We start from the raw sequence: 12236 nt of genomic DNA, 5'->3' as shown, positions 1-12236 counted from the left end.
AAACTATGAGCCCAGTTTTCTCTCCTGCACAGGGCAGGGGGTTGGACTACAAGATGTACAAGGTCCCTTCCGACCCTACATCTATGAATCTAAGCCCAAAGAACATTCCAAAACACAGAAAAAAAAACCCACGGGCATTTGTTTTGTATAGATCAACATTTCTTATGTTATTTTAAGTAAAGAGTGACGCATTTTGCCAGGTCGGTTACGTCCTTCATTAATTCTGTTTCAGGGAACAAACTCTACAGTGGTATTACAAGACTGACCTCTGAAAAAAGTTGATAACTATGAAACAGAAATTAATACTGCTGACATGGTCATGTACATTTGTTGACCATTTCTGCCTAATGTTCAGCCAATGTCCTCATCCTCATTTTGCACTGCTGGCTTGTTCAGGTGAACAATTTCTTGCAGTTTTTTTTTTATTGATCCAACTTTGTTTCTAAGCAGAATTAGTCAATAGTGATGTTATAAAGCTAACCTGACTTAACATGATTTTATACTGACAAAACTGTATCCAGACAAGGAGAAAGGAATTTCATCAACTAGAAATGATTTCAAAAGCAATATATTTAAATTAGTGCTAAAGTAAGAGTATACAGACTGCCCCTAGATCCTTCTGAAATGCTATAAACCCCCAACAGTCTCATTCTGTTTTCAAAACTAACAACCTCCCACTCATGGCCCAACAACTCTACAATTCAGTTGTGCATTGGATTAATAAAACCAAAATCTCCGTCTTTAACTTCTGGAATATAAAACAAGATTTTAGTTTTCTAGCACGTGTTCAGACAAATATAAATTACCTTATTCTTTTCTCCAACCTCATTGAATATAATTTACCTTGTGCAAATTGAGAGATGAGAAAGATGGAAATTGCTGTCATTCATTAAACTACTAAGTCTCCATCAGTCTAAAACTGCTTTCAAAGCATCTTCAATGGCATGGATTCAGGCTATTTAAACATCATCACAAAATTAACAGCAAAATAGGGCACTTAAAGTTTCTGGATATCATTGTATTTCCAGGGAGGACTGCAGTTATTGTATAGCTAAAAAAAGAAGAAGCATGACTTCGTATCAGCACATTTCATTTCTTGCAATGCAAGATAAAACCAAACCAAACCATATATTTTAGTTTATATAAACAACTAGTATGAAGCAGAAATAAAAACAAGAGGAAGGATTACTTACTTAAAATTATTTAAGATGTAGGAAAAGAATTTCCTACAATTACTGTAAAAAAAAAAAAAAAGGATGCGAATTACAGGTATAAATGTTTCATTCTGAGGGAGCTCCAATAGAGCAGCCTATGCTGCCCTTTCTATTAGCAGGACCTCTTTTCTTTCTTCCTTTTCTTTATTTTTTAAGTCTTATTCTGCACTTCTGAAGAGCTGTGCAATGCTATTTTTCACTCCACTGGGTTTGCCAGTTGCTCTTTAGTGACATCAGTGTATCACAGAGTAACTCCAATGGCTGAAATTTTATTGCAATCTAACTACAGAAAGAATTGCTAACAGCAGATTTTAAGTCTCTCACTATTATGTTGTTTCTGAAACTGACTAATATAAATTATGAAAACTGTTGCAAAAAACAGATTAATTTCTTTGTGTGGTGAGGTAAAACCAAGACAGGGACATACAGACTATTAAAACCAACATTGTTAAAACAGCCTCTCACCTTCCTATCCTTTAGAAAACAGTTTATTAGGAGAAAGAAGAGTTGTACCAAGTTTCAGTGTTGAGAGCACATGGGTTGTTTAATAAATGGAGAAAACAAACAGCTAGAGTCAAGAGCTTTTACTTAGTATGCCCTGCTACCACTCAGTAAGGTTTAAATCTAGGGACTGCTACTTCAGAAGTCCCAAACAAAACTCTCAGAGGCACCTACACGAACATAATACATCCTGACACAGCATTTATGGAACATGGCTGTTCCAAAGGGAAGTGATGCCAGACAGCATAAAGCAATTACAATAGTAATAAAGCCAAGGAAGAGCTGCAGCAGTTTGGTTTGATTCACAGATTTATTTTTTGGAGTGTATACCTGACCACCACTCAGGAAACAAGGGGCTTGCTGGAATGATGTAAAGCACAACTTGGATATTGCCCCTAAACCAAACTCCTTTCATACACAAATCTTTAATATGGTAAAAGATGCTTTAAATTTAAGTTAGCTGGCCCATCAGAGAACATGCACTGAAGCTTGACTACAACAACTGATGCTCAAGCTGGTAAGAGTGGAGGCAAATATTCTGGGCTGCTAACACTCAAGCACAGTTTGTATTATTTGGCAGCATTACCACTTTTATTCAAGTGAGAATAATTCTGTCATATTCTGAGCAAATACTTCAGGGAAGATGAGTCCTAGATCACAGAGTTGTGGCAAAAAAGTTACAGATATAAAAACACACAAACCATGCATGCATACATAGCTTTATTAAGGCAAGGTTAAGAAAAAAACAGGCTTTGGAAGATTCTTACAAAAGGGGCTAACAGTTGCTATAAAATGAGCCACTTCAATTTTAAATTAATAAAATACTTGATATATCTGAAAACAACAGCATCCACAGATGCATCACGAGCAGGTCCAAGGAGGTGATCCTCCCCCTCTATGTGACATTGGTTAGGCCGCAGTTGGAGTACTGCATCCAGTTCTGGGTGCCACCCTTCAGAAGGGATGTGGACAACATGGAGAGGGTCCAGAGGAGGGCCACTTGCATGATTATGGGGCAGCAGGGCAGGCCCTACAAGCAGAGGCTACAGGACCTGAAGCTGTTCAGCCTCCATAAGAGAAGGCTGAGGGGGGATCTAGTGCCTGCCTATAAACTTGTCAAGGGAGACCAGCAGGCAATGGGAGTCCCTGTTCCCCCGAACACTACCAGGGGTAACAACGGCCATAAGTTGACTGAGAGTAGATTCAGGCTAGGCATCAAGAGGCACTACTTACCTGTCAGGGTGGCTAAGAGCTGGAACCAACTTCCAAGGGAAGTGGTGCTCACCCCTACCCTGGGGGTCTTCAAAAGGAGGCTAAACAACCACCTAGCCGGGGTCGTTTGACCACAACATCCCTTCCTGTCCATGGCAGGGGTTGGACTAGATGATCTGCTTAGGTCCCTTCCGACCCTACCAACTATGAAACTATGAAACAGATGCTATCAAGCTGGATATGCCATGAAATGGAATCTACTATTTCTTCTTTTCTAAATAAGAAGCAAGGAAGACAAACCTCCAAGTTAATTGGTTGTGGAACTAAAAGAAATAACTTTCAACTTCTCTCTCCTCTGTCTATAAACATGTTACTTTATCCCAGGAACTCTACAGACATACCTTTTCTATATTATGGACAAAATTCCTAAATATGAAATAATCTCATATTTTGCATATTGTGCTATGCCACAAACTGTACAAAGGATATATTACCACTACCTCAGAAGTTTGTCCAAATTACTTCATGTACCAAAATCTGATCTTTTACTCTTGTTATACATAACCCAGTTTCCAATTAAGGAGCTACTTCCTTGCTATTTCACCCTTAACATATAACATAGAGACCCTCCTAAATACCACAATGCATACCGCCCTGTTTCTGCTTCCATGTTCCTAGCGCCAGTTTCTATTCCGAATGATAAACATAATTTAAAGCAAAATGTTCTAGTAAAGACTTCAGTAAGTTTGTTTTAAAGAAAAGCCCACAAAACTACCAAAAAACTTTAAATTATTCAGCTTAACATTTTCAGAGAGTCCATATTATTAATAACCTTATCTTGATATTTTAAAATGCCATGTGCCCAAAATAGGAAACAAGTCTATGTTAAGTGAAAAAACTAATAACTTTCACAACTCAGACTAACAACAGATGTAGAATGGAAAAGAAAATTAAGAGAGCAAAATAAAGTATAGGGCCATTTGAGAGGATGCAAACAAATAATGGAGGACAAAGGTGGCTAATGTCCTTTGCCTTTTTTTGCCTCACTCTTCATCAACAAGATTGGATGTGACCTTATGACAAATTTATCACAGTTTAAAATCAGCAAGTTGATTGAAGCATAGGCCTGAATACAGAGAGAAGGCAAAACACATTTAGATAAGTCAGATGCATTTGAGTGGGCAGAGACCAAGGAAATTTACTCTACAATTATTATTAGCTAAGGCAATCTGAACTATTAGCTATTATCTTTGAGAATTCCTGGGAATTGGTGAGGTCTCAGTGAACTTACTAAGAGTTAACATAATACTTAGCTTTAAAAAAAACATGTAACAATGTAAGAGAGAAAGATAATGAGAGATGTCTGTTTAATTCCGATACCCAAAAAGATATTGAAAAAAAAATTATTCAACTCTCACTCCACCAGAAGCCAAGGGCTAAGATAAAAACCAGCCAGCATGGCTTTACCAAGAACAAATCATGAGAAATTCATGAGAAAAGTAGTGTGGAGGGCAACAAAAAACTACTACAACAGTTTTGTTGTTCATGATCTATGAAGGAGAGACTGAAAGAGCTAGAATTACTGAATCTAGAAGAGAGAAGTCTGGGAAGGAAAAGATAACCTTCCAGTTACTTAAAAGGTTATTAAAAAAGGAGGACATTAATCATTACTTCTCCACATCCACCAAGGGCAGGACAAGCAGTAATTGGCTTAATTTGCAGCAAGAGAGATTTAGGTTAGCTATTAAAAAATTAAAAAACAAAATATAAAAATCCACTTTCTAACCTACAGATAGCAGAGCACTGAACAGATTGCCTAATGAAAGTGTTTTGTCACTGGAATTTTAAAGGAGCAGGTGGGGGGGAGGGGGCAGTCAAAAACCCCCTGAAACCTCTCAAATAATCTATGTATCGTTGATCTTTCGCTCAGAGGAGAGATCAGGACTTTATGATATCTTTATAATATGCTGAGGGTGATATCTTAAGGTCTATTTCAGACCTAAAATTTCTAAAATCTTTATCACAGCAAGATTTTTCTTTAATTTTGGAAAAATGTTACCTGAATTATTACCTTTGACTTTATACTTAAAAGATGTAAAAATACCCATTTAACCTAAATAGACAATTTTATGAATACTGGATTTGTAATATTCCATCACTCAGAACCCCTCCACATGTAAACTGTGAGAAAACATTTTTACTGCTTTTATATTATTAGTATGGAAAAATAACTTTGAGTTGGGAAGGTTTGAAAGAAATGAACTTTCCAAGAAAAGTTTTATAGCTTCATGCTATTTTTAATTGACTTTTGGCTTCAGGACACCAATCTGATAGATTTTGCCTAATGGACAAGTGTATTTAAAAAAAGAGCAGACAGATAAAATTACACCCAAGATAATTGCTACACAGTTGGACTAAAACCTGTTCCTCATGCATACTATATTATATATGTGCACACAGTCTGACTAACACAAAATTTGTCCTCTTATAGGTTTAGTTTTTCCACTCTGAATTTTTGGGTCAAAACCAGCTATTGTTTCATTTTTAATACAAGTCACATTAATCAACTCAAATCTTAAAGTTCTTATGCATGAGAATACCATTCTCAAGGGATTCATAAATAATCCCATTCAAGCTAATGGAACTACAATATCTGTAAGGGTCGCAAGACTGGATCCAAGATCTTACCTTTGGTCTTTAACTTTTAAAACAATCTTACAACAATTAGTGTTGTTGCTTAGTGGTTATATCTGCAATACACCATTTGTGAATATTACTAACAATTAAAAAAAACTGTTTTAATCACAGAATGCAATTTGTTTTTCAGAGGGCATTTAGAAAAAGCAACAAAAACCCTTAAAAGATTATTTCCACCTCTTCATTTGGCCCACTAGCTGCTTCAAGTGAAATATACTTACTGCTCTTTTTCTGGAACAACCTGTAATCCAAGGCACAGTAAGGTTTCCTGAAATCTGTGGAAACAAAAGAGTTTTACGGATAAGAAACAGGCTCAGCTTGCTAGTCTGGCCAGTAATATTGAGCTAGTAGGCAAATAATTTCTGCATGACTTGTGCAAGGGAATTCAGCTTCAAGAGTATATTCAGTCTCATAAACAGACACTCAGGTTTAGAGATTTATGTGCAGAGAAGTCAGATATAAACAGCTTTCCTATTTAAGAAAAGTGCTTACATAGGTTTTCAAAGTATGTATGATGTTCATGCAAGTCATTTAACTCACTAACTGGAGACTAGAGGTGCGTAAAGTAAGCAGCGTTTATTCTGATCTGGGAGTTAAAATTTCAGGACTAAATTTATTCTTTATGACAATAACAGTGATCCTATAACAGCTTCTTTTTAAAAACCATTACATACACGTATCCTTCACACAGCCTTCACAGCAATGGCACCAAATTTCTTCTACCGAACTGGTCAAAATAAGTTTAAGAGTGAATCATTGTATAGACAATAAAAAGTTAGCACAACACCCGAAATACATAACCAAGCCTCTCTTAACAATAATCCTGATCCCAAGTGTTGTCAAAGTCTATAAACATCACTGTGCTGTAGGTTTTCAGCAGTTCTGTACATCAGATCCTTACCATGCAGTGCTTTCAACTGAAGAAAAACAAGAAATACAGCCAACTTCAATATAACAGGATTTGCTGTGTGTACTTTTAAAATTATTCCCTCGAGTTGCTTTTTAAATTTTTTTAAAGATTCTTAAAAATGGTGTTGAACTGCTTAGGGGATTTACACTAATTACTTTGGGTAAAAGTACTGAATGCGACTTGGGTAGAACAGCACTTTATACCTGATCAATCCCTCTGGATAAAAAAAATGTGATTTCTAAAAAAAAAATGTAATTCAACATGAGAAATGGTATCAAATTTTGGTGCTACAATAAACATGGTCACTAAGAATACAAAGACACACAACTCTCTTTGTGACAGACACGAATAAACTTGAACATTTCAAAAATTGTTATACTAATCCATGAAAGATACTGCAGATACATGGAGGATTAACAAACAAACACCTGCCTGTAGCAGAGCTAACCTTATATTTATTGTTCTGTTCTAAGTTCAATATATAGATTTTCTAGGGAACTTTCAGTTGCCAAGGCAGGAATAGTTATAATAAATCACTAATGCAGGCAATATAATCATCTCCTAATAAAAACAGCACGTACTGGTTTCGTCCGATTCAAGAGGTCTGGGGGCAATGATAAGCAAAGAAAAGAGTCCAGACTGCAGTGACATATGGACACTTGCACCAAAATAAAAGAACTGAAACTTATGGTCATCCAGGCACCTATTATGCATCATCCACCTGCCTGGTAAGCTCAGCCTCTGGGTAAACAGTTTGTTTTGTTTTCTCTGTAATGCTTTTGTCTTCAGCAACCAGCAGTTCTATAAAAGACTGGTTAACTCTGTCACTGTCCCTGGGAGAGAGCAGATCTCCAGATACTGAACCTGCTGGGATAATCACTGAATTAAAAGTGAACAGCAACATAAACCCTCAGTCTGGACAGAAAGGAACATGGGTGCCTGCTACAAGGAAAGTGTTGGCAGGCGGCCTGAAACCTAAGTGGGGAGCTCTTGAAGACGCCTCAAAGGAGACAAACCTTCATTTAAAACACCAGAACTAGGACACTCGTCTTCACAGAGCATTGTATCATAATTGAAATAAGTTGACAATAAAAAGTGTCTCTGCATGATACTTTTTGGAGGGAAGAGAAAGGGGTATTTGTAAATAAATAATCATAATTCTCTTCTACTGATGGCATTAGCAATTTGTGTGAAACTGCATTATCAAATGATAATAATAATCACAAAGTTCCTTACTAACATCTTTGCTAGTTCAATGGTCTTCATAAGCAAAACAAAGTGAAACCCAGTTATATAAAAAAAATTATTAAAAAAAGACATAAGTGACATACAGGTTCCCCTTGCTGTATGTGGGTTCTGTATGTGAAAATTTGCTCTTATGCAATAACCCTTTTTATACCAAAAATTTGTTATATGCGAGGTAAATTCACTCTTACGCGATCAGTGTGGTGGAAGCCCACAGTCATCTGCTTTGTGTGGTGCATTGTGGGAGTGATACACGCCAAAATAACAGTCCCCTGTGTGGATCTGTGCTCCTCTCTTGTTGTCTGTGAAACATGTTTCTGTAGTTGCCATCCCCATTATGATAGTGCCCTGTGCTTATGTGTACTGTCTGCTGTTGGTGAGTACCAAAATTGTCTTGTAAAAGTGGTAGAAATGGGTCTGGGGGTCAGTACACTTAAGGTCTTGGAATGTATCTCTGTTTGTTACATTGTATGCAAATTCGAGTTATGCACTGTTTTCCAGGAACGCATGTACAGCATAAAGCTAGGGAAACCTGTATTGCTCATACCTGTGAACCTTAGAGTTCAGCTCTTAAAATGCTATCCCATTCAGCCACACCTGGCTGCAAAGTTACTTTCTTATGAATCAAAATTATAATTATACACAATAGCATAGCACAGGATTTAACCTTAACATTCAAAGCACAGAAGATGAAAGTAAAAAAGGAGAACCCCATGTTCATTTAAAACTACCTAAAAAGCCCACATTTTCCATGAAGAAGCATTATTTCACAGGACTTTTCTTCTCTAACACTGAAGGCAGACATTAATTTAGCCCTGGAAGTCATGCAACTGGGTAAAATTGCCTCTATTATTTAACAAGTCTGAAGACAAACTAGCTACTTATTTTAATAGTTTAGCCTATGCATTTGTCAGCAATTTACTGCTCAAATTATTGCAAAGAACCTTTTGTGACATAAAAATTGATGACTTTATTAAATTCATTCTTAGATTGGAATAACATGAATTTGATTAGTTGAAACAATTTAAAGAGTTATGACTAATTGTTAATAAAATGCCATACCAGTGTTCAACAGTAATGAATTAATCCAGGCACAAATCACATACTTCTGGCTCTCAATTGTTAGAATAGTGGAGCATCTGAACAATCAGGTTTAATCTGTTTATGAAATCTGGAGGATTTCCCAGGAGTTTAAAACAAAGGATTTTCATTCCCAGGTTGATGGATAAATCAGTCAACACTTGAGCAGTAAAATGAACTAATTGACTCCATATCCTGGAGCGTCATACTGTACAAGTCTAAAAAACATTCTTTTTTGGGTTTTCTTCGAAGCCTTTCTAAAAAAAACGTAAGCAATGAAAAACAAGACATTGGAAAGCTATAACGAAAATCTGGTTTAATGTTCCCACAAACTTTTAATTTGCAAAAGTCATATTAAGTTACAAATACTCATAGAAATGGAGTATTTTACAGGGATGACATCCAGGCCCTTTGCCACGATGCTGGCATGACTTGACAGCTCTCTCACCATGAATATCTTTCTGCTAAGAACTCCACGTTGTAGGGAAATACCAGGGATTGGACAGGTTCCTGGCTTCCTAGGGAGCATTATTTAATTATGTTACATGTTACCCAAGGGGTGACAGAGTAACCAAACTTTAAAATACACACCTTTTGATTTTAGATGTTAAACCAGGGGTATGCAACCCCTGGCATGGGTGCCAGAGCATTGGAATGCGAAGGCATTTTGCTTGACACACATGCCTCAGGGCAGACAGCAGGGAAGGGGTCGGGACTGCGCTGCCACAACAAGGATAGGGCCTTTTGCAGTTCTCCTGCTGTCCACCCCTGCACATCAACATCAAAGTAGAGGGTGTTTTTGGTGCACTGCCCAAAAATGTTGCCACCCCACATTAAACTATATTTTGGAGATGGATACTTATCACGAGTCCATTTGAGAAAATAGCCACATAAATTTGCTTCACCCTGATTTACAGAAGTGGACCGGCAACATATAGCCTGTGGGCCAGGTCCAGCATGGAGGATTGAGCAGTGTGTAGCTATATTGAGCTGCCTGTCCCCTCTGCAGCACCCTCCAAAACAGGCCTCCCTCATGTCCTTTCCCTTGCCGCAGAGGGCCTGGGTATCTGTGGTGAAAGTAAACTCAGGCAACTTGAGCTGAGGATGGGGGTGGGGGGGCAAAACAAACCAGGTGTTCTGGAAGAGGTCCGGAAGCACCACTATGTGACAGGATGCTCAAATATCAACATTCAGCAGGTTCCCAAGATATCAAGGAAACCTGTGCTACTGCTGCCATGTACAGAGCCATGCTATCATGTTTACCTTCCCTCCCCCTAAAATACACTACTGCACTCAAAGCTATAATTTTAGCAATAATTTTCACCATGGACGTAGCAAAGAGCTGCTTCTCCAAATGTGGGCTCTTCAGGAACTGCTCATTCTAAAGCCAGGCCAACATTCACAAGCAAATGCACAAGAGTCAGAAATATAAAAGTAGAAACATTTCTTTTCTGAGCTCTACCCACCAGATCCACCTGCATTTGACCCTTCTCATTTCCTGACATAACAGAAACATAGGGCAGGGGCAGGAACTCTAGAGCAGGATTCATCTCCGTTTTAAACTCATATTGGTTAGTTTTTCTGATGTAAAAATCTTAACATGTGTACAAGTTATAAGGATCTGTTCATTCCTATTTGAATCAAATTTACCCCACAGAACTGCAGACAGACTGAACTGGCACAACTACCCAGACAAATGCAACATCTTCCAAAGAGGAAAACAATTCTGTTCTCATGCACAAGGACTCTTCCCAAAGGGGGAAGTGTGTTCCTAGGGGAGTTCCCCTATGGAAGAAGCCACTAAATCAATAGTAAAATGCTGTTTAGTTGGAAAACACACAGAGACTCCCATTCCTAGGATCAAAAGGATTCCTTTGAAACAGACTGATATTGTCTGAAATCCTTGAGCGGTATTACAAACATCCAATCTGTTTATGTAGTAGAAAAACCAACTCGAGGATCCTAATGATATATAACATAAAGTATCATTTATGGAGAAAAAGGTGTTTCTCCAGATACACAGACTGCTAATGGCCTAAGCTTCTAATAGGTTAATGAGAACTTTTGATAACCAGTTTCCAAAAGCCAAAGAGCAGCTAACACTTAAAGATTTATCACTGCTTTGCTGCTATGAGCCAAACCATGCCCATCAGCTACGTTTATTAGCAATAAACAAAATCCATGTTAGTCTGAAACAGAAAGTCATCAATTTTTAAGCTGTTATCTGTACTGCTGCAGCTTTTAACAACCTATAACTAAATAAGTGTATCTTGACAAGCTTTTCTTCATTTTCAAAAATTTAATTTCTCTCTCTGGTAAGCAGCACTTGGTTTAAATAAAAGCTACCTAACTGCTGACTGATCATTCTCAGAGAGAACAGCTCTATCTCTTAAGGGATAAAAATGAACAGAGAAGCATTGCTTGCCCATAAGTATCCAAAATAGGCACATAAGAAGGGTTGCAGTTTCTTTGACAGAAGTCCCACAGACTAGACAGGGGTTATGTTAGCATGTAATGAGCCTTCAGAAGATTGAGTGCATCTTGCAATGAACAGTTGCACTTATCTGAGGAGCTTAAACTACCATATACAGTACAAGATGGAAAGGAGGGCACTGAAAGTTAGTAATTTCTGGGATGCCCTAACAGGAGACTACATTGATAAATAAAGCAGCTGAAACCAATGTGCCCTCCAGAGAAAATGCTCAAAGCTAATCGCCTAAATGTCACCCAAGAGGTTCTAAACTCAGGTTTCTATTTATACGTCATGCTGGAAAGCACAGCAGTCGTGCCACTTGAAAAGCAAGTCTAATGCTTCCTGCAAGATTACCCTTTCTCCAGTAAAGGGATCTGTAATGGTCCCATGGTGTTACAACTATTGCTGGCCTAAATTTTGTTGTCATTACCCAGTAATCTGGATTTAATTCTCCTCAGTATCATGAACCCTATATGGGGTTACTTTATGGACATCAAATGAAACATTGAGAATTTATATGCTCTCATTTGTATCTCATGCAATAAAAATGGCATGGGTCAGACATTACACACGTACTGGTTTAAGTGATCAGGAACTGGTTTAAACTTGTAACAGAACAGATATTCAATGCACATAAACCAATCTGAAAATGGCTGAAACTGGTTTGAGATAAACCCGGTTGAATTTAACATCAGACTTAACTGATTTGGGTCAAACTGGTGTATGCAATGTCTGTCCCAGACCCCTTGCTGGTTTAAGATAAACCAGAGTCCTCCAGCATCCCGGCATCCTCTCCGGGCTGGGTGGGGGACTCTGTAACACAGCAGAGCTGGCCCCTCCCCTCTGCTCTCTGGCTGGAGCTCAGGCAAAGACTGCAAACATCTGCCTGCCTTCTTCCTGCTCC

The 12236-nt window shown here is 38.0% G+C and overlaps 1 protein-coding gene across 3 annotated transcripts in view; it reads right to left on the bottom strand.

Moving 5' to 3' along the window:
- The window catches only part of HDX (highly divergent homeobox), a 119501-nt gene that overhangs the window by 87130 nt on the left and 20135 nt on the right, over positions 1 to 12236 (bottom strand). For all 3 annotated transcript variants that reach the window (XM_019521387.1, XM_019521385.1, XM_019521388.1), the window contains exon 4: positions 5846 to 5899. In XM_019521387.1, coding sequence (XP_019376932.1) covers positions 5846 to 5899 — 54 coding nt within the window. The remainder of the gene's footprint in view (positions 1 to 5845; positions 5900 to 12236) is intronic.

The sequence above is a fragment of the Gavialis gangeticus genome, unplaced genomic scaffold (assembly GCF_001723915.1).
Source record: "Gavialis gangeticus isolate Ggan-Ray unplaced genomic scaffold, GavGan_comp1, whole genome shotgun sequence".
Taxonomy (NCBI): domain Eukaryota; kingdom Metazoa; phylum Chordata; order Crocodylia; family Gavialidae; genus Gavialis; species Gavialis gangeticus.
This window is presented reverse-complemented; position numbering and strand designations above follow the sequence as displayed.